The sequence below is a fragment of the Onthophagus taurus genome, chromosome 1 (assembly GCF_036711975.1).
Source record: "Onthophagus taurus isolate NC chromosome 1, IU_Otau_3.0, whole genome shotgun sequence".
Classification (NCBI taxonomy): Eukaryota; Metazoa; Arthropoda; class Insecta; order Coleoptera; family Scarabaeidae; genus Onthophagus; species Onthophagus taurus.
Genome location: NC_091966.1, coordinates 39,023,084 through 39,045,934, shown reverse-complemented (window position 1 = coordinate 39,045,934; position 22,851 = coordinate 39,023,084). Strand labels below are relative to the sequence as shown.

General features: G+C 32.4%; 3 protein-coding genes across 3 annotated transcripts; 1 reads left to right on the top strand and 2 right to left on the bottom strand.

Moving 5' to 3' along the window:
- Positions 1 to 21: 21 nt before the first annotated feature.
- On the top strand, positions 22 to 13,431 carry LOC111416362 (intraflagellar transport protein Oseg2). Its single transcript, XM_023048356.2, has 7 exons — positions 22 to 96; positions 150 to 419; positions 471 to 923; positions 978 to 1,164; positions 4,210 to 6,981; positions 7,036 to 7,345; positions 12,112 to 13,431. The coding sequence occupies exons 1-7, from the start codon at positions 58 to 60 to the stop codon at positions 13,313 to 13,315; spliced, it is 5,235 nt and encodes a 1,744-aa protein (XP_022904124.2). The 5' UTR covers positions 22 to 57; the 3' UTR covers positions 13,316 to 13,431.
- Positions 13,432 to 16,568: 3,137 nt separating this feature from the next.
- LOC111429324 (kelch domain-containing protein 4) lies at positions 16,569 to 18,357 on the bottom strand. The gene is made up of 3 exons (XM_023065203.2): positions 18,161 to 18,357; positions 17,919 to 18,089; positions 16,569 to 17,869 (listed from the first exon to the last, which is right to left on the bottom strand). The coding sequence occupies exons 1-3, from the start codon at positions 18,272 to 18,274 to the stop codon at positions 16,619 to 16,621; spliced, it is 1,536 nt and encodes a 511-aa protein (XP_022920971.2). The 5' UTR covers positions 18,275 to 18,357; the 3' UTR covers positions 16,569 to 16,618.
- A 3,829-nt stretch (positions 18,358 to 22,186) lies between these two features.
- On the bottom strand, positions 22,187 to 22,560 carry LOC111429314 (NADH dehydrogenase (ubiquinone) MNLL subunit). The gene has a single exon (XM_023065192.2). The coding sequence runs from the start codon at positions 22,473 to 22,475 to the stop codon at positions 22,305 to 22,307; it is 171 nt and encodes a 56-aa protein (XP_022920960.1). The 5' UTR covers positions 22,476 to 22,560; the 3' UTR covers positions 22,187 to 22,304.
- Between the last annotated feature and the right edge of the window lie 291 nt (positions 22,561 to 22,851).

Below are 22,851 nucleotides of genomic sequence, written 5' to 3'. Positions count from 1 at the left end.
ACAAAACTACTGTCAATATAAAAGTTACAAGTGTCAAGTATTGTTGTGTGAATAAAAATGCAGTTTAAATACGTTAAAAATATTCTAGAGTCTTATGTAATACAAATTATTTTATTTTTTAGCGTAGATAATTTAATTATCTTTTTTAGGATGTACCACAACAAATAATTTGTGTAGCATGGTCCCCAAATTCGGCAAAATTAGCGGCTGCTACTTCAGAGAGACAAATTTTATTATTCGATGAAAACGGTGAGAAGAAAGATCACTTTTCAACGAAACCATCAAATTCGGAAGCGGGGAAAAAATCTTATATCATTAAAAGTGTCGCTTTTAACTCTGATTCCACAAAATTGGCTGTTGCTCAAACTGATTGTATAGTTTTTGTGTATAGATTAGGTGAAAAATGGGGTGAAAAGAAAGTAAGTTAATATTTGTTTTTAATAATTATTAATTTAATCGATTTTTTTAAGGCTATTTGTAATAAATTCATGCAATCATCATCTGTGACTTCAATGATTTGGTTACTATCAGGACCAATAATAGCCGGTCTTGTGGACGGTCGAGTTCGCGCCCTCCAAATAAAATCCAATAAATCTCAAAGTTTATATTCAGCAGACAGTATGGTGGTGTATTTATGTTCGAACATGAGGGGAACAGGTTTTCTTTCTGGACACGTCGACGGAAATGTAATAAGATTTTACGTAAACGACGATGACAAATCTCAGGAGAGTCAAGGAAGGGTTTTCGTACATCCCGTACCACCTTGCGCATTGTCTTGGTTACAAAATCAAATTTTTGTGGGGGGGTGTGATAAAAGAGCGATTTTTTATAATAATCAAGGGAAAGTTATGAGACAATTTGATTATAGTAGAGATAATAATGAAAAGGAGTTTACTGTTGCTTGTTCTAGTCCAAGTGGACAGGTAAAATTAAAATGATTCGAACATAGAATAATAAAGATATATTTTTTTAATTAGGCTGTTATGGTTGGAAGTTTTGATAGATTAAGAGTTTATACATGGAACCCTAGAAATAGTTTATGGGAAGAATCAACGCAAAAAGAAATCAAACATTTTTACACTGTTAGTTCAATATCTTGGAATATGGACGGATTTAAAGTTGTTGTTGCTAATAATGCCGGATCTTTACTTTTATTTGAAACAGGTAAAAAAGCCACAAATTGATTTCAAGTTTACGTTAATTTTGGTACTTTAAGTACTATGACCCCTAAACTTATGTTTAAACTAAGTCACATCTTTGAGTTTGCCTTACATTAATTCTGGTAGTAGAACAAACAGTGAAGGTAGAAAGTGTAGTAAGAATATAAAATGGAACACCACTTAGATTCAGAATAAATAAAAGGTTACGCGAGGATGATACTATTATAAATGCATATTCTTCAACATGGCACTCAAGAAGGTCATACAGAATGTGGGAACCAACACCAGCCGCACAATTATCAACAAAAGCGTACAAATCTGGATTTTGCTGATGATGTTGATATCATTGCTAGCGACATTTGAAGAAAGATCCTGCAACACATATTTGGAGGCAGGATGGAACATGGTTAATGACGAAGTTGCTATAACTCTGCATTATATGGGGATCTAGACCCCAATTTCATAAAAGTGTGCCACTTGTGTAGGGTCATGCGGAGAAAATGAGGGATAAAGCAATTCCCAAGAGAATTTCTAAACAAGCTGTATATGGAAAAAGGCTTAGAGGACGATTCAAGTCCAGAGAAATATGGACCAGGTGGAACATTTTTATATTAAATGTGTAAAGAATATGAGGAGAGAGAAGGTTTCATCTGGGTTCGAACAGAGCAGATTACATTTATTAGTTACTATCTAACGGAAATTGAAGAATGTTTTATCTGAAAAATTACCTGAATAATTGCTGGTGGGTGATCTAAATGCAAATGTCATCGAGTGAGGAATGCAGAGAACTAAACCCAGAGTAATCCTGGACTAAATATCAACAATTTTTATTATATCGTTTCGTAAACTAAAATACAAAAAACACTTTCCCGATGACATAATTGCATCCAATTGTAATGTCTCTTCTTAACGAAGCTGGGAAGTTCCTGAACAATACACAGGAAGAGATCGCCATTAGAAAAGCTACAAATTCGCAGAGAACTAAGCTTTGTTAATTTCACGTGTGAAAACTCAGATTCGTTTCATTGTCACCTAACTGAATAAGGAAGTTTTATTATTAAATTAGGAACTGTATGTGTGAATTTCTGGCCAATTAAAATGACGCAATATTTGCGGTATGGATCTCGATGGAGCATTTAGAAACAAAAGGCTGCAAACCAAAAATTGTAGAGCTCTGAAAAAGTGTAATTTGAAAAAAATATAGAGAAAACGTGGTTCTGGGAATGCCTAACCAACTGATGAAGTCAAAAACGCAAAAGAACTGAAGAATTTTACTTATAGGGCTTTGATTAAAAAAGCATATCAAGCATCATTACTGGAGCAAAGCTAGACCCTGAATGATGACCATTGTCAACGCTTTATTAACTACGTCTCCAGTAAGGGTAAATAATTAGAGAAAAACATTTCTGTCAAGACACCTCTCACGTACGTTATGGAGAACAATCCGAACTCCACTCCAGACCTGTTTTTCTGCACAAGAAATTTGAGACATCTAATCATCTTAGTAGAGGTTGTTCCTGACCTGTGCTCCGACCACCTGGGTTTTCTTGTTCACATCAACACAACATCAAAGTTATCTAAACCTGCTCCAACTATAACTAAAAATTACAAACTTTGCAACATGGAGAGAGTCAACTTAGCAATGAAAGACTTCATAAGAGCAGATCCTGTAATTACACCGGAGGTGATATCAAAGTTTAATGAAAAACTTAAGAAATCGGTAGACGAAGCGAGCCCATCTAGAATTTGTAAATATTACACCTTTCCGTTACTACCATTCATCATCCGCCTAATCAAAGATAAGAGACGGCTGTACCGAGACTTTAGAGCATGCGAGATTCCTGAACTGAAAAATAAGTTTAACAAGCTCAACAAAAACTAGTACAGCAACATAGAACGGAGAAATATATGGAAGCCTGCAACAAAATCAATTTATGTAAGGGGAAAAATTATTGGCAGGAAGTTCGTAAACTGTCTAGATACCAAAAGTTTTCTGAAATAAAAGAGCTCACTGATCCCACTGATGGAGCTGCACATTCGAACCCTGAAGGAATTGTTAACATCCATGCTGACTGCTTGGAAGGAATATTTTCGTTTGCTGAGAATGCCTCATTTTGTTCCCAGAACAAAAGCACAATAGACAACTGGTATCAACTTGCTTTTATAAATCCCTCTGAAACATCTGAAGATGCTATTATGCTGAAGGACGAATATTTCAGTCTGCTAGGCCAAGGAAAGAACACGGCTCCTGGTTATGATAACGTCTCGAGAAAGGTGTTGAGAAGCTTGGACCTTGATATTCACTCCTACATCAGGGAAATAATTAACTTCTGCCTCATAACTCAACATTTTCCACAAGACTGGAGGACCTCTATCATAATCTACGTCCCCAAGAAGGATTCCTCACTTTCCGACCCAGCAAATTACCGCCCCATCTCACTGCTGCCAGTGATAGGACCAATTATAGAATATGGATCTATACTTCTAAACGATGCGCTTAGAACATCAGCACATCATTTAGAAGTCGCAGAAAGATCGCCATTGAGGTCTATAACACGAATAAGGAATCCCCAAAATCCTCTTTTCAACCCTAGCAATGATCTCCTTTATAACCTCACTAATATCCCTCCCATTAACTTCCCGTATACAATCTTTATCTCATAAAACCACCCTAAATTTCCCTACCAATCTTCTCCACCATATGCTCATTATCCCTAGAGTAAACCACCACTTCTTCAAAAACTGTTGATGAACAGAAAAGACTGAAGCTGCCGCTAACTAGAACTTGTATGGGCAGAAAGACTCCGGTTGATAGCCCTATTTTTGGCTGAGTTTTAATTTATAACTTTTTTTTGTATTTATATACTCCCTTTTTTTAATTTATTTCTATTTTTTGCATCTATAAATAAAATTTGTTTTCTCTCTTTCACTAGACTTGTTACGAACATCTTACTTAAATCAAAATGGACATTTCATAAATAACTATAAATATAAAATAAGATAAATTCAAATATGTTATAATATATTTATTATATATTTTTTGTTTTAGTTTTAAGACGAACCTTTTGGAAAGATAAATACGAAATAACATTCGTTGGTCCAAGTCAAATTTTAATAAAACCATTAATCGACGGTGATTACCCAAACGTAGTAATTAATTCATATTATGGCAAAGAAATTGATGATATTAAAATAATGGGGAAAGATAATTACGCGGTAGCTAGAACATCAGAAACACTTATTGTTGGTGATTTACGCAACAACTTAGTAAGTGAAGTTTTATGGACGAATACGGGAAGACATGAAAAATTTTATTTCGACAATCAAAACATTTGTTTGGCGTTTAACGCCGGTGAATTATCCTTAATTGAATACGGAATAAACGAAGTTTTGTATTCTGTAAGAACTGAATTTGCAAATCCGCATTTGTTAAGTGTGCGTTTAAACGAGCGTAATTCGAGCGTTGATAATAAAAAGCTTGCTTATTTACTTGATTTGAAAACGGTTTGCGTTTTGGATTTAATAACCGGGGTGACTATTGCTCAGATCAATCATGAATCGAAAATTGATTGGCTTGAATTAAACGAAACCGGAAATCGATTGTTGTTTCGAGATGTTAAACAAAGATTAATTTTAATTGAGGTACTATCAAGTGATAAAAAATGTATATTTAGCGGGGTTTCTTTCGTACAGTGGGTTGAAGCGAGCGATGTAGCCGTAGCTCAATCCGGAAATACTTTAGCAGTTTGGTATAATATCGATTTACCGGAAAATCCAACGATTCTTCAAGTTAAAGGTGACGTGGTTGATGTAATCCGAGACAATGGGCGCACTCAAGTTATTACAATTGAGGGGAGTAATACAATAAAATTTGATTTAGATGAAGGATTAGTTGAGTTTGGAACTGCTGTAAATGATAATGATTATGGGAGAGCGGTGCTTTTTTTAGAAAAAATGGGAAATGGATCAGAAGCTGATGCAATGTGGCATAACTTAGTTAACATCGGATTAAAAAATCAAGATTTATTTTTAGCTAAACGGGCTTATGCGGGTTTAGGAAACATTTCCAAAGTATTCTTTTTGGATGAAACCGAAAAACTTTTGTTGGAGGAGTCTGAAGAGAATCAAAACAGCCCGGGGAGATCACCCGAAGTTTGGGCTAAATTAGCCGTGCTAAACGGAAATTTAGATACAGCCGAAAATATTTATTTAGAACAAATGGATTTAGATGGCGCTTTGAATATGTACAAAAAATTACATAAATGGGATTCCGTTATTCGATTAGCCACGAAAAGTGGTTACAATAAATTAACAGATTTAAAAGAAGAACACGTTAAGTTACTTTTAAACGGTGGGCAATACGAAAAAGTCGGCCAAATCATGGAGGATGAAGGAAATTACGAACAAGCAATGTCGATGTATGTCAAATCAAACCGATTAGTTAGAGCGTCTAATTTATTATTGAAACAAAATGAGTTAATTTCCGATCACAGTTTAGTAGCGGTCGTTTTAAAAAAATTATTAAAGCACGAATTATTTGAATCCGCAGCTGAAATTTACAAAAAACTCGATAAAACCGAGTTAGCTTTAGAATGTTATAGAAAAGGAAAAGTTTGGAATAAAGCCGTTGAATTAGCCCGAATAATCAATCCAGATCAAGTGGTTGATTTAGAAGAAGAATGGGGAGACTATTTAGTTGAAAATAAACAAATGGATGCCGCAATAAGTCATTACATCGAAGCCGGGCGAACCATGAAAGCTTTAGATTCCGCAATTACCGCTAGACAATGGAAAAAAGCTGTTCATATCATCCAAGTTATCGACGATATTGATTCAGTTAAAGAATATTACAAAACATTAGGGCAACATTACGCCTCAATAAAAGAATATAACATAGCGGAAAAGATGTTTATAAAAGCCGAAATGTACAAAGAAGCCGTTTCTATGTACAACGAAGCGGGCCAATGGGATAAAGCTCACTCAATAGCCTCCGCTTATTTAGACCCAGCCGACGTTATAAGCATGTATATCAAACAAGCTGAAGAACTAGAACAACAAGGAAAATATAGAGAAGCCGAGAAATTATACGTCTCCGTTGACGAAGCCGATTTAGCGATTGCAATGTATAAAAAAGCTGAGCAATACGATAACATGATTCGATTAGTCGAAAAGTATCATCCCGATTTACTCCCAACAACTCACATGCATCTAGCGCAACAAATGGAAACGCAAGGAAAATACAGAGCTGCCGAAGCACATTTCCTCGCCGTCGGCGAATGGAAATCAGCTATGAATATGTATCGATCACTAGGATCTTGGGAAGAATCGTATCGAGTAGCTAAAGAAAACGGCGGGGCTCCCGCAGCAAATCAAGTCGCTTTTCTTTGGTCACGAAGTCTACCGATAGATTCGGCAATAAAACTTTTAAACAAATACGGAATCCTAGAAGCCTGTATTGATTATGCGTGCGAAACGTATCAATACGACTTTGCGTTCCAATTGTGTAAAAATTTACCATCAAAAGTTAGTGAGGTTCATTATAAATACGCAATGGCTTTGGAAGATGATGGGAAATTTTCGGAAGCCGAAAGCGAATTTATCGCAGCCGGAAAACCGAAAGAAGCCATTTTTATGTATACGCACTGTCAAAATTGGATTCACGCCTTAAGAGTGGCCGAAACTTATGATCCTTCCGCTGTTTCCGATGTTTTACAAGCCCAAGCACTTCATTGTTTCTCAGATGGGAATTACACTGATTTCGAATCGTTGTTATTAAGAGCTCAAATGCCTGAAATTATTGTTCAAAAATATAAATCTTCAGGTAAATAATTTTAAATTTAAAGTAAATTTAATTAAAATTTGTTTTTTGATTTAGAAATGTGGATTGAAGCTTTAAGAGTTTGCCGTGATTATCTCCCAGCTCATTTACCATCGCTTCAAGCTGAATATAGCTCTTCAAATCATGGGAAAGATTCAACGATGGATTTAGAAACGATACTTTCAAAGGCAAATGAATGGGCCCTCGCCGGTCAACATAAGCAAGCTATTGATTGTTTGTTGCGTATCAATTTAAATATAGCAGATGAGGGAATTGTTAAAAGAGCGTTATTAAAAGCGGCTGGGATGGCTGGAAAATTTTTATTTGGACAAGAAGCAATTGATTGTGTAAGAGTTTTAGCACCAAGGTAAATTTAAGTGTTGCCTTCAAACACATCTTTCTTTTTTTGTCAGTTCCATGTTTTTCCATGTATTTCTGTTTGGCGCCATTTTTAGCCAATTTCTCCTTCCAATCTTCATAATGTCATTCAGCCATCTTCGTTGTGGCCTTCCCACACTTCGATTTGTTGTCTAAAGCCTCCACTGGATGATCTTTTTCGGCCATCTGATACTGTCTTATCTTGCCACATGTCCTGCTTATCGCCACTTTAAGCCAGCAATCCTCGCCACTATACGCACTGTCTCTTAGACTGAGCATTGTCCATGGCTCTTTGGTTTGTTCTCAGTCTATTGGCAATTGACTTGATATCGCAGCCAAGCTAGATATAATGTTAGATCGAAAACTGGAAAGTGTCCGGATTTAAGATTTTGACCCACATCTGCTGATACTTTATGGAGTTGCTCCAGCATATCTTTCAACTTCTCTGGGTCGCTGCTTATCAGCACGATGTTGTCCGCAAATCTCAGGTGATTTAAGTAGGTGACGTCGATATTCATGCCCACGATAGTTTCTTGAAGATGTCTTCCAGTGCCAACGTGATACAACACCTCTCCCAACTGAGATTTTCTCCATCAGCATCTCCTCATCCAGTTTGACCCGTAGTTAAGACAGATCTTGCTTCTAGTATTACCCATGTCTTGACGGAGTATCTAAAAATGAAAATTTTCAGAGACTAAGTTTTGGTTAAAAAATGAAGGTTTGATGATGTGTTGTTTGTTGGCACGAAATTATATAAGATGATATTAATTTTCCTATCAAAAAGTTAGGTTTTGATGAAGTTTACTGGATAAGAATTGAAGTTAACATTAAATTTTGGATTAAAAATAAACGTTTCGATATTTTATTTATTAGGTTCAAGTTTGGTAATGTTATTTGGGTTAGTATTAAATTTCCTATTAGAAATCAAGCTTTTGCTGAAGTTTAATAGATTGAAGTTGAGGTAAAAACAAAGGTTTTCGTTAAAACTTGAAGACTTAATGTTGTTTGGTTTGTTACGTTGAATATATTTGGGATGATATTAAATATCCTATGAGATATCAAGTTTTTGATGAAGTTTACGGAATAAGAATGAAGTTCAAATAAAATTTAGGATTAAAAATAGACGTTTTGATGTTTTATTAAGTTATAGTTAATGTTGATTGGGTTGATACCAAATTTCCTGTTGGATATTAAGTTTTTATTGAAGTTTAATGGATTGAAGTTGAGATAAAAACTAAGTTTTCGGCTAAAACTTAAAGACTTGACGTTGTTTGGTTTGTTAGGTTGAATTTATTTGGGTTGATATTAAATTTCCTATTAGATATCAAGTTTATGATGAAGTTGACGGAATAAGAATGAAGTTCAAATAAAATTTAGGATTAAAAATAGACGTTTTGATGTTTTATTAAGTTATAGTTAATGTTGGTTGTGTTGATACCAAATTTCCTGTTAGATATTAAGTTTTTATTGAAGTTTAATGGATTGAAGTTGAGATAAAAACTAAGTTTTCGGCTAAAACTTAAAGACTTGACGTTGTTTGGTTTGTTAGGTTGAATTTATTTGGGTTGATATTAAATTTCCTATTAGATATCAAGTTTTTGATGAAGTTGACGGAATAAGAATGAAGTTGAAATAAAATTTAGGATTAAAAATAGACGTTTCGATGTTTTATTAAGTTATAGTTAATGTTGGTTGGGTGGATACCAAATTTCCTGTTAGATATTAAGTTTTTATTGAAGTTTAATGGATTGAAGTTGAGATAAAAACTAAGTTTTCGGCTAAAACTTAAAGACTTGACGTTGTTTGATTTGTTAGGTTGAATTTATTTGGGTTGATATTAAATTTCCTATTAGATATCAAGTTTTTGATGAAATTGACGAAATAAGAATGAAGTTGAAATAAAATTTAGGATTAAAAATAGACGTTTTGATGTTTTATTAAGTTATAGTTAATGTTGGTTGGGTGGATACCAAATTTCCTGTTAGATATTAAGTTTTTATTGAAGTTTAATGGATTGAAGTTGAGATAAAAACTAAGTTTTCGGCTAAAACTTAAAGACTTGAAGTTGTTTGATTTGTTAGATTGAATTTATTTGGGTTGATATTAAATTTCCTATTAGATATCAAGTTTTTGATGAAGTTGATGGAATAAGAATGAAGTTGAAATAAAATTAGGATTAAAAATAGACGTTTTGATGTTTTATTAAGTTATAGTTAATGTTGATTGGGTTGATACCAAATTTCCTGTTGGATATTAAGTTTTTATTGAAGTTTAATGGATTGAAGTTGAGATAAAAACTAAGTTTTCGGCTAAAACTTAAAGACTTGACGTTGTTTGGTTTGTTAGGTTGAATTTATTTGGGTTGATATTAAATTTCCTATTAGATATCAAGTTTTTGATGAAGTTGACGGAATAAGAATGAAGTTGAAATAAAATTTAGGATTAAAAATAGACGTTTTGATGTTTTATTAAGTTATAGTTAATGTTGGTTGGGTTGATACCAAATTTCCTGTTAGATATTAAGTTTTTATTGAAGTTTAATGGATTGAAGTTGAGATAAAAACTAAGTTTTCGGCTAAAACTTAAAGACTTGACGTTGTTTGGTTTGTTAGGTTGCATTTATTTGGGTTGATATTAAATTTCCTATTAGATATCAAGTTTTTGATGAAGTTGACGGAATAAGAATGAAGTTGAAATAAAATTTAGGATTAAAAATAGACGTTTTGATGTTTTATTAAGTTATAGTTAATGTTGGTTGGGTTGATACCAAATTTCCTGTTAGATATTAACTTTTTATTGAAGTTTAATGGATTGAAGTTGAGATAAAAACTAAGTTTTCGGCTAAAACTTAAAGACTTGACGTTGTTTGGTTTGTTAGGTTGCATTTATTTGGGTTGATATTAAATTTCCTATTAGATATCAAGTTTTTGATGAAGTTGACGAATAAGAATGAAGTTGAAATAAAATTTAGGATTAAAAATAGACGTTTTGATGTTTTATTAAGTTATAGTTAATGTTGGTTGGGTTGATACCAAATTTCCTGTTGGATATTAAGTTTTTATTGAAGTTTAATGGATTGAAGTTGAGATAAAAACTAAGTTTTCGGCTAAAACTTAAAGACTTGACGTTGTTTGGTTTGTTAGGTTGAATTTATTTGGGTTGATATTAAATTTCCTATTAGATATCAAGTTTTTGATGAAGTTGACGGAATAAAAATGAAGTTGAAATAAAATTTAGGATTAAAAATAGACGTTTTGATGTTTTATTAAGTTATAGTTAATGTTGGTTGGGTTGATACCAAATTTCCTGTTGGATATTAAGTTTTTATTGAAGTTTAATGGATTGAAGTTGAGATAAAAACTAAGTTTTCGGCTAAAACTTAAAGACTTGACGTTGTTTGGTTTATTAGGTTGAATTTATTTGGGTTGATATTAAATTTCCTATTAGATATCAAGTTTTTGATGAAGTTGACGGAATAAAAATGAAGTTGAAATAAAATTTAGGATTAAAAATAGACGTTTTGATGTTTTATTAAGTTATAGTTAATGTTGGTTGGGTTGATACCAAATTTCCTGTTAGATATTAAGTTTTTATTGAAGTTTAATGGATTGAAGTTGAGATAAAAACTAAGTTTTCGGCTAAAACTTAAAGACTTGACGTTGTTTGGTTTATTAGGTTGAATTTATTTGGGTTGATATTAAATTTCCTATTAGATATCAAGTTTTTGATGAAGTTGACGGAATAAAAATGAAGTTGAAATAAAATTTAGGATTAAAAATAGACGTTTCGATGTTTTATTAAGTTATAGTTAATGTTGGTTGGGTTGGAACCAAATTTTCTGTTAGATATTAAGTTTTTATTCAAGTTTAATGGATTGAAGTTGAGTTAAAAACTAAGTTTTTGGTTAAATCTTAAAGACTTGACGTTGTTTGTTTGTTAAGTTGATTTTATTTGGGTTGATATTAAATTTCCTGTTAGATATCACGATATTGGTGAAGTTTACGGAATAATAATTGAAGTTGTAATAAAATTTAGGTTTAAAAATAGACGTTTTGATGTTTTATTCAGTTATACTTAATGTTGGTACTAAACTTCCTGCTAGATATCAAGTTTTTATTGAAGTTTAATGGATTGAAGATGAGATAAAAACACAGAAAAAGTTTTTTTTTAAACTTGAATATTTGGTAATTCTTTGATAATCTATGAAGACCAAGTGGATGTGGATAGATGACTTGGAGGCGCTCTATCATGCTATAGCCTTTTCCAAAACCTGCCTGTTCGACTAGCTGATAGAAGCCGAATTGCAAGATAACCTCTACATTCTTCCACGCTGTTGGAATCCCCTGTTCCTGTAGGCATCTCTTCAACAAGATGAGCTTCCTCCAGTGATATCCCTCCCATCTTGTATATTTTGCCTGTCACTCTGTCTTTTCCGGGTGCTTTTCTGTTCCTCATCCTCTTTAAAGCAACTCGTAGCTTCACCACTATTAATCTCTGATACCTCCTCTGAGCCCACATTTAAGATGTTCCGCCTCTTATCGGTTACTATGTTGTGCGACTTCTTTTGTGATTTCTGTTACCTCATTTTTCATCTTGAAGATTTGTTTTTTTCCTCGAACCATCTTGGGTCGTAGGACTCACATGTTGGAATTGTGATTGTTTAAAGAACCAATTGGATGTCATGGTTTCTCAGATCTTTACATAGATACTACACCCCACAATAAATAGCATTAAATATTTATTTTCTAATTTTAGATTAATTTCAATTGGCGAACACACAGTTGCTGCTCAACTATACGTTAACGCAGACTTAACCAAAGATGCAATCGATACCTTCATTTCCGCCGAAGATTGGGTTAGGGCAAGAAAATTAGCTAAAGAACTCGAACCTGCTTACGAAGCATACGTTGAAAGTCGTTACAAAGACAGATTACTCACCGAGGGAAACGTGGAGCAATTAGCTGACGTTGACATAATCGGCGCTTTAGATTTATTAGTCGAACAAGGTCAATGGGCGAGGTGTATTGAAAAAGCAAAATCTCACAGTGCGCCGGTTTTGCATAAATACGTCGCGTTGTATGCCTCGCAATTAATCAAAGAAGGTTTTATTGCTGAAGCTTTGAAATTGTACATAACATACGGGGTTCCGGCTGTAACTCAAAATTTTAACATTTACAACCAAATTAGTGTGAATATCTTTTCAATGACTGATACATATGATTCAGAAAGTTACGAGTTATGGAAAAGATTGAGGCAAATGCTATACGAATTAAACGAAGGAACAGAAGTTTTACCATCGTCAGATATTCAATACAAAATACATTTTAAAACGTTATTAATCATATCTCATTTTAATACTTTGAGGATTGCTTGTAAACAAGTTAGCCCTTTAAAAGGGATAGCTTTAAAGTTATCTGTGGGTTTATTAAGATACACAGATATTTATCCCGCTGATAAAGGCTTTTATGAAGCCGGAATTGAATTAAGAGACTCGGGAAGAATCGGAGAAGCATTTGTATTTCTTAATCATTATTTAGATATTTGTGAAGCTATTGAGGAAGGAGAAGGTCAATTAGTTGATCACACCGATTTTGTACAAACAGATTTTCCATCGAACGTTCCCATTCCAGAAAATTTATACTTGGAAAATTCGCGCCAAGAACATGATAGCGTTCGAGAATGGGTACTAACAATTAGCATGGATCAAAATGTTGATCAAACCCTTCCTTTGGATGACCGAGGAATGTATGAGTCAAGTTTAATTAACGGTGAAAATCCTTGTATTATTTCGGGATATCCTTTATCGAATAAAACAGTGACTTTTTCAAAATCATCGTATGAAGCTAATAAAGAAATTTGGTTAAAAATTAATATGGCTGCAAAGATGTATCCAGATAGCAATATTTCGAGTGAATTAACTTTTATACAAAATTGGCTTGGAACACCTTCTGTTATATAGATACAAAGAATTTTTTATTAGATGTATTTATTATAATAATTGCAAATGAACAAATAAATATTTTAAGAAACATGTAATGTTGAAAGAGTGTAGTGACAATAAATTAAGGATGAATGAACTCCTTTTGTAGTTCTCCACTGTAATCTACCACTATGTAGTACATCTAAAGACTCCTAAATATACCTACTTTACCATATGTCTTGAAAAAAAAAAGAACACAAATATATAATGTTTTAGTATTCTTAATTTTCAACTATGCTAATATAACTTGTATCTTGATATTATATTCATATCACTAAAAACCTAATTAATATAACCAAAAGTTAAAAAATTACCTTGAAATATGAGAGCCGTGTGCTTGACGCTATATGAGATAAGCGAAACACGAGTTTTACAGATTGAAATAAAATAAACATCATTGTGGAACAAAATATTGGATTTATTCATTTTTTAACTTTAAAATGAGTCCAAAGATGACGCACTTATCTCAAAAGCACCAAAAAGTTTGAATAAAAAACATTAAATCCGTAATTAGCAACAATGAAGATAGTAATTTAATTTTTAAATATTAATACCAACCTTAATTTTTGATTTTTTTTAATATATGTATTATTATTATTACCAAATTGAGTATGTTTTGTAGTAAAGTGTCTCTCCAAATTTGACTTTTATGGTGTGCGAGTTTTTCTGGTGTGCGAGTTTTCCTTCGTGGTAAATGAGAAAAGTCCATTTATGGTCCATATGAATGAAAATGACTCCATCCAATCTTGATTGAATTCACTGATTATTATTATTATCTTGTTATTGTTACTATTCTTCAGCCCACTTTTACCATCCTCCTGATAAAATATCTAAGGGATAATTACCATGGTTAAGCGCTCTCATTGGCTTAAGAGCGCCAATTTAACTATTGGATAAATTTCTCGAGAGGTGGTAAAAGTTGTTCAACAATAGTTGTCAACTCAACCTGACATTTTTGACAGTTTCTAGCAATTTTTACACTTACCTAACTGTTTTTGACATTTTCAACACTTTTTGACACTATCAACCTAACACAATCATCTTTTATGTCTTCATAATTTTGATATTTTCAAGTATTTGTAAGATTTTGATGCATTCTGTCACTTTTTAACTTCAGCTAACTCTTTTGATATTTCTTTATAAACTCAACCCAATCTGACATATTTGATACTTTTTGTCACTTTGAACCCAACACAATCACCTTTAATGTCTTCATAATTTTGATATTTTCAAGGATCTGTAAGTTTTTGATGCTTTCTGTCACTTTTTAACTTTACCTGACTCTTTTTAACATTTTTGACATTTTATGAATTTAGGAACTCAACTCAATCTGACATTTTTGATATTTTCTAGCAATACTTACCTAACTGTTTTTGACATTTTGGACACCTTTTGGTACTCTGAACCCAATACAATTATCTTTGATATCTTCACAAATCGGGTGTTTCCAAGATTTTTTAAGTTTTTGATGCTTTCTGCCATTTTTTAACTACACTAGACTCTTTTCGACAACCTGACTTTTTTGACAATTTCTAGAAATGTTTATACTTACCAAACTACTTTTGACATTTTTAACACATTTTGGCACTATCACCCAACACAATCATCTTTAACCCTTCGTCTGTAAACATTTTTTTAGCACCTTCCGTCTGTAAAGGTGGGTCTTTCGGGTTTGGCCGTTTTTTCATCCTGTTAATGCACTCAACAAATTTTATAAACAATTCATGATAATGTTCGAAACCTTCAACCTGATAAATCAATCATAAAATTATCGAAAAATTGATTTTTGCCTACATATTTTTTTTATACAAATAAAGAAATTATTTGCCTGAACAGTTGCAGTGCGGACAGAAAATACCCAGGTTTTCACGTATTTGTAAGTTTTTGATGCTTTCTGTCACTTTTTAACTTCACCCGACTCTTATTGACATTTCTGAAATTATTTGAATTTATAAATTCAACCCAATCTGACATTTTTGATACTTTTTGGCAATTTTTACACTTATCTAACTGTTTTTGACATTGTTGACTTTTCAACACTTTGAACCCAACACAATGACTTTTAATGTCTTCACAAATTAGATGTTTCCAAGAATTTTTAAGTTTTTGATGTTTTCTGCCATTTTTTGAATTTAAGAACTCAACTCAACCTGCAATTTTTATACTTATCAAACTGTTTTTGACATTTTTTGACACTACCAACTCTACACAATTATCTTTGATATCTTCGCAATTTTGATATTTTCAATTCTGACATTTTTTTCAATTTAAGAGCTCCACTCAATCTAACATTTTTGATGTTGTCTGTTTTTGTCATTTTTGACACTTTTTGGCACTCTGAATAAAAACACAATCGTCTTTGATGTCTTCACAAATTGGATATTTTCAAGAATTTCTAACTTTTTTAATGTTTTCTGCCATTTTTTAACTACACTAAACTGTTTTCGACATTTCTGATATTTTATGCATTTAAGAACTCTACTCAACCTGACATTTTTGACAATTTCTAGCAATTTTTATACTTACCTAAATGTTTTTGATATTTTCGACACTATCAACCCAATGCAATCATCTTTTATGTATTCATAATTTTGATATTTTCATGGATTTGTAAGTTTTTGATGCTTTCTGTCACTTTTTAACTTCAGCTAACTCTTTTGATATTTCTTTATAAACTCAACCCAATCTGACATATTTGATACTTTTTGTCACTTTGAACCCAACACAATGATTTTTAATGTCTTTACAAATTGGATGTTTCCAAGAATTTTTAAGTTTTTGATGTTTTTTACCATTTTTTGAATTTAAGAACTCCACTCAACCTATAATTTTTGACAGTTTTGAGCAATTTTTATACTTATCAAACTGTTTTTGACATTTTTTGACACTATCAACTCTACACAATTTTCTTTGATGTATTCGCAATTTTGATATTTTCAAGAATTTTTAAGTTTTTGGTGTGTTCTGTCATTTTTTAATTTCACCTGATACTTTTTGATAATTCCGACATTTTTTCAATCTAACATTTTTGATGTTGTCAATTCTTTTCCTTTGATGGCTTTTCCCCTTGTTAAATATGGATTGCGTTGGTTTTTGGATAGGAAAGAAACCGAAAGGATGGTGTTATTCCGCGATAAAAGTGCTTTGTATAGAAGAATATTAAAGCAAGGTGAACAACCATCTTGGCCATAAAATGTTTTGCTAAGCTGTATAGATGTTAGAGAAAAATAAATTATAAATTAAGAAAATGTTTTATTAATATTATTTAATAAAATAAGATTTTTAATCAGTTTCCATATCTTCTTCGCCTGATTTATCATCTCCTTCCTCATCATCACTTTCATCCTCATCCGATTCTGAATCTGAATCCATCCATTCCTGAGTTTCTGTATCACCAATAATCGTTTTCCATTCATCCAATTTTTTTAAATCCAATGAATAAAAATCACATAAAGTAACTTGACGGTCACCATCCTCAAACATTCCCCCATACAAATACAAAATACCATGTTTGACAGCTAAACCACAATTCATTCTTGGACAAGGTGTGAAAACATCATCATCTTTTCCACTCTCCATCTGAGTTGTGTTTGAAGTTGAAGCAGCAGGGCCTATTGTAACCTTAAAAACACCATCATCAGCTATGGTAGTGGTTTCTTCTTTTGTAATTTCTTCTTCATCATCTTTTTTATCATCTTCGTCCATTGCTTCAGAACATTCCTGTTTTAATTTAGTTTTATCTTTACGTTTTTGCAGAGTAATTAATCTCCAATTATTTTTTTCTAAATCTAAACTAAAAAAATCATTGAAGAATTTCCCGCGTAATATTTCCTCATCTTCCTCAACATCAAAAACGCCCCCAAAAGAATATGCATATCCATTTGGTGCAATAGTTATGGGCATGCTACATCTTGATGAAGGTGAAATCCCCGAAAGTTTTGTTTGGGTCCATTTCCATTTTAACCCAGTTTGATCATTTTTATCTTGCACCAATGAAAAAGAATCAGTATAAAAATGTCCTTTATCAACATCCTTTTTTAATTTTTCTTTACTATAACCTCCATAAACCAAAAGCTTTCCATCAATTAAAGGAACGAAACAACAACCTGACCTGGGATTTGGAACACTTCCTGGGGCTTCAATTTTATGCCAAGAATATGTTTCAGTATTAAAACAAAATAGATCATTGAAGTATTTATAATCTCTTAAATTATCGTGAAACCCCCCAAACACAAAGATCATTTTTTTATGATAAACCATCCTATGACCACTTCGAGCACTTGGTCCATTTGGAGCTTGGATTTTCTCCCATGTTTTAGCAGATAAATTAAATAACCAAAGATCTCGATAGTGATAAAATTGAGATTGAGTTGGACTCGAAAATTCACCACCAAAAATCCATAATTGGCCTTTATTTACTGAATTAACCACCATTTGGTGACTACATCTTGGTGGGGGGGCACCGGGTGCTTTTAAAATAGTCCAAGTGTTGTTTGGGATGTTGTAAAAATAAAGATCGTTATAAAGAAAAGTCTACAAAAAAGGATTTTAGATGTCAATAAATGAAATAGGTTAAATTTACTTTTTGGCCATTATAAAATTCGCCACCGAATAAAATTAATTCCTCTTTTAACGGATGAGCAACAAGACTGAAATTTAACCTTCTCGATGGTGGTTCAACCAAAGTTTCTGTTACTTTTAATCGTGCTTTTTCTTCTTTTTCAAGTTGTGCCAGAATCGTTTCTATGTCTTCCTACATTATTAAGAAATAAAATAAGGTGGTTAATTAGAATGAATTTACAATTATTGTATCTTTTAACTCACCTCACCTTTAGCTTCAAGTTCTTTTTTTAATTTTGAGCTCATCTTTTTTTCGGTTTTAACCGCCGTTTTTTCCGCACCTTTACCTTTCTTTTTATTTTTATCTTTCTTCCCCATATTTTTGTTTAATAATTAAATTGTTTATATTGAAATCTATCAAAATAACCAAAACACCGTAAATCCGCGTGGTGTTAAATCATGAATTAATATTATTAAATGATAGGCAACTGTATTGACACTAGTGTTAGTAAGGTTGCATAATTTTAGGTTGTAACCAGTTACAGGCAAGCTTCATTGTGTATTGGTTATAGGTAACTGATTTCAGTTATGTATAAAATGTTCCTGGGGCATCCCCTGCGTTGTAACTATACGGAGTTTCTTTTATTCAGGGAATGTCCTGAATACAAGAGGTATTTTTTTCGGTTGCTTTTGAACAAGAAGGTAAATTTTTGTTTGCTATCAGGGAATCCCTTTCTAGAAAACGATTATTGGTGATAAGGAAACTCAGGAATATTCCAGAATCGGATGAGGGTGAAAGTGATGATGAGGAAGGAGATAATGAATCAGGCGAAGAAGATATGGAAACCGATTAAAAAATCTAATTTTATTAAATGACAATATTAATAAAACATTTTCTTTAGGTACTTAATTTATAATTTATTTCTCTCAAACATTTATATAGCTTAGATCTTAGCTAGCAATTAAAACATTCTACGGCCAAGATGGTTGTTCACCTTGCTTTAATTCTCTTCCATACAAAGCACTTTTATAGCAGAATAACACCATCCTTTCGGTTTCTTTCCTATCCAAAAACCAACCTAATCCATATCCAACAAGGGGAAAAGTCATCAAAGGAAAGGAATTGACAACATCAAAAATGTTAGATTGAGTGGAGCTCTTAAATTGAAAAAATGTCAGAATTATCAAAAAGTATCAGGTGAAATTGAAAAATGACAGAACACACCAAAAACTTAAAAATTCTTGAAAATATCAAAATTGCAAATACATCAAAGATAATTGTGTAGAGTTGATAGTGTCAAAAAATGTCAAAAACAGTTTGATAAGTATAACAATTGTTCGAAACTGTCAAAAATTGCAGGTTGAGTTGAGTTCTTAAATTCAAAAAATGGTAAAAAACATCAAAAGCTTAAAAATTCTTGGAAACATCCAATTTGTGAACACATCAAAAATCATTGTGTTGGGTTCAAAGTGTCAAAAACAGTTAATAAAAATTTCCAAAAAGTATCAAAAATGTCAGATTGGGTTGAGTTTATAAATTCAAATAATTTCAAAAATGTCATAAAGCTTCAGATGAAGTTAAAAAGTGAAAGAAAGCGTCAAAAACTTACAAATCCGTGAAAATATTAAAATTGTGAAGACATTAAAGATGATTGTGTTGGGTTGATAGTGTCAAAAAGTGTTAAAAATGTCAAAAACAGTTTGGTAAGTATAAAAATTGCTAGAAACTGTCAAAAATGTCAGCTTGAGTAGAGTTCTTAAAGTCATAAAATATCAAAAATGTCGAAAAGACTCTGGTGTAGTTAAAAAATGGCAGAAAACATCAAAAGCTTAAAAATTCTTGGATACATCCAATTTGTGAAGACATCAAAAATCATTGTGTTGGGTTCAATGTGTCAAAAATGTATAAAACAGTTAATAAAAATTGACAAAAAGTATCAATAATGTCAGATTGGGTTGAGTTTATAAATTCAATTAATTTCAGAAATGTCAAAAAGAGTCAGGTGAAATTAAAAAGTGAAACAAAGCATCAAAAACTTACAAATCCTTGAAAATACAAATATTATGAAGACATAAAAGATTATTACGTTGGGTTGATAACAGTTAGGTAAGTATAAAAATTGCTAGAAACTGTCAAAAATGTCAGGTTGAGTAGAGTTCTTAAAGTCATAAAATATAAGAAATGTCGGAAAGAGTCTGGTGTAGTAAAAAAAAATGGTAGAAAACATCAAAAACTTAAATATTTTTGGAAATATCCAATTTGTGAAGACATCAAAGATGATTGTGTTGGGTTCAAAGTATCAAAAATGTCAAAAACAGTTAAGTAAGTATAAAATTTGCTTGAAAATATCAATAATGTCAGATTAAGTTGAGTTCCAAAATTCATAAAATGTCAGAAATGTTAAAATGAATCAGGTAAAGTTAAAAAGTGATAGAAAGCATCAAAAACTTAGTGGACCGAAAAATAGTAACAATAACAGGATAATAATAATAATCAGTAATAGAATTGGATTACATATCTGAGGATCGTGTTAACGAAGTAATAATAGTAAATAAATTGTTTGCCGTTTTAGATTAACTAAATTTAAAAAAAAACATTTTCCAGTTTTGCCACCTATTGGCATCTGGTAAAAAAAGAGAAGAACTGAAGAAGAAAACCGACAATTTAATCAGGATTGGATGGAGTCGTTTGTATTCATATGCAACACAAATGGCCTTTCGACTTGTCTCATTTACCACAAAAAACTCACACACGATAAGAAGTCAAATTTGGAGAGACACTTCACTATAAAGCTGAAGTGTTAAGTAGTTTGCTGGTAAATATCCAATCGGTGACGCACGATAAATGCAGTCAAAAAACAACAACAGTCAAGTTCCATGCTAAGTAATCTCTAATAATGAAAAATTTGGCAAGCTTTGCAGTATCATTAAAAATTGCAAAAGGAGGAAAACGATTCACAGATGGTGACTACGTCAAAGATTGTTTTATACATGCATCTGAAGAACTGTTTCGTGATTTTAAAAACAAAGCAGAAATCACGAAAAAAAATCAACGATTTGCCATTATCTGCTAAAACAGTACAAGATAGAACTGCTAAAATGTCTTCAAATGTAACATATGCAAGTGGCTTCTGCCTTATCACTTACTACAGATGAGTCTTGCGACATAAAAGACACGATACCTTTTTTTTTAGCCTTTTCGGCAGGTAAATGTCGAAATCGATATAAATAAAATCGTTTCTATAACAACTAATGGAGCCAAAAGTATGACAGGAATACATGGAGGGGTAATGTCAATTCTTTAGAAAAAATAAACCACGAAATTGTTACGTTTCACTGCATAATTCATCTGAAGCGCTTTACGCCCAAGCATTCCTGCCGAAATATTTGAAATCATAAACTTGGTAATTAAGATTATTAACAGCATCTTGGCAAAAGCAGTCTACTATCGCCAGTTTAAAGATTTCCTTGCAGAAATAGATAGCTAGTTTTCTGATCTACTCCTGCACAATAAAGTGCGATGGCTTTGCAGAGATAACGTATTGCAACGTTTTGCTTTGTGCTTGAGTGAAATAAAAACATTCCTCAATAAAAAACGCATTGATCATTCTGAATTGGAATTCAACTTCATGGTAGATACCACAATGAAACTAAATGAACTAAATCTAAAACTGCAAGGAAAGAGCAACCCAGCCTGCGCCGTGCTTGAAGTAGTTTGTTTCGAAAAAAATTACTTCTTTTTCTTGAAGACATGGAGAGCTGTAAATTACTTCATTTAAAAAATCTGAAGCAATATAGCGACGAGACCAATGCCACTATTAACATGAATTACTTCAGCATAGTTTAAAAAAAACATGAAGGATGGATTCGCTGAGAGATTCGAGCAAATCAAAACAAACAAAAGTACTCTTGCATTCATAGTAAATCCTCTCAACACAAGTACAAATGAGATCAATATTGAGCCACTTGGAATTGAAGCAAATGCAATTGCTAGATTTGAAAACCAAAGACTTGTGGAGTGGAAAGTTCATAGAACTCAAAAGCAAGTTGGAATAGTTGAAAGTCCAGAAAAGCATGGATATCGCGCAGCACAAGTGAACAGCTCTACAAGAAATTCCGCGAGTTGAGGCCCTCATATTCGGCCCATGGAATAGTCTTCCAGAATGCTACAGTGAGGTGAAGAAGTTGGCATATGGAGTGCTGACGATCTTCTGATGGCTTCAGAATTGGATAAGGATAGAAGTTATAATGAAGAAGGAGATGAAGGGTCAGGCAAAGAAGATATGGAAACTGATTAAAAATCTAATTTTATTAAATAATATTAATAAAACATTTTCTTTACTTAATTTATAATTTATTTTTCTCAAACATCTATATAGCTTAGATCTTAGCTATCAATTAAAACATTCTATGGCCAAGATGGTTGTTCACCTTCCTTTAATACCCTTCCATACAAAGCACTTTTATCGCGGAATAACACCATCCTTTCGGTTTCTTTCCTATCCAAAAACCATCCTATTCCATATCCAACAAGGGGAAACGCCATCCATGGCCATCCTTTAGGCAAAATCATCAACATTTTTCTTCTCGCTTAATAGCTGACTCTTCCAATGTTGAGTACGCGAGTAATCGCTATAAATTGCGCAGATTACTACCGTAGGAAAAGTAGTTACAATCCAATATCTGTTGATGAGGCCTAAAACCGTCATGAAAACTCCGGTTACATCACACTTTAATTTAAGGTTATGTCAAATACAAATGAGAAATGTGACATCTATTAATTTTTGATGTAACAATTTAAAAAGGAAACTGTAAATATATTTTTTGTTTAAAATTGAAATATAATTTTGATTTGAAATTCGAGGACGTCGTTGAATTATAAATATTTATTGTTAATTTGAAATTAAATATAAATATTATCAAAAAACGTTAAAATTATTTCTCTCCCACTCTAA

Coding starts and splice junctions, on each gene's coding strand:
- LOC111416362 (XM_023048356.2), top strand. CDS start 58: ATGCAGTTTAAATACGTTAAAAATATTCTAGAGTCTTAT. Junction 924..977: donor GTTCTAGTCCAAGTGGACAG/GTAAAATTAAAA, acceptor TTTTTTAATTAG/GCTGTTATGGTTGGAAGTTT. Junction 7,346..12,111: donor GTAAGAGTTTTAGCACCAAG/GTAAATTTAAGT, acceptor TTCTAATTTTAG/ATTAATTTCAATTGGCGAAC.
- LOC111429324 (XM_023065203.2), bottom strand. CDS start 18,274: ATGGGGAAGAAAGATAAAAATAAAAAGAAAGGTAAAGGTGCGGAAAAA. Junction 18,090..18,160: donor AACTTGAAGCTAAAGGTGAG/GTGAGTTAAAAG, acceptor TTAATAATGTAG/GAAGACATAGAAACGATTCT. Junction 17,870..17,918: donor AATTTTATAATGGCCAAAAA/GTAAATTTAACC, acceptor CCTTTTTTGTAG/ACTTTTCTTTATAACGATCT.
- LOC111429314 (XM_023065192.2), bottom strand. CDS start 22,475: ATGTTGATGATTTTGCCTAAAGGATGGCCATGGATGGCGTTTCCCCTT.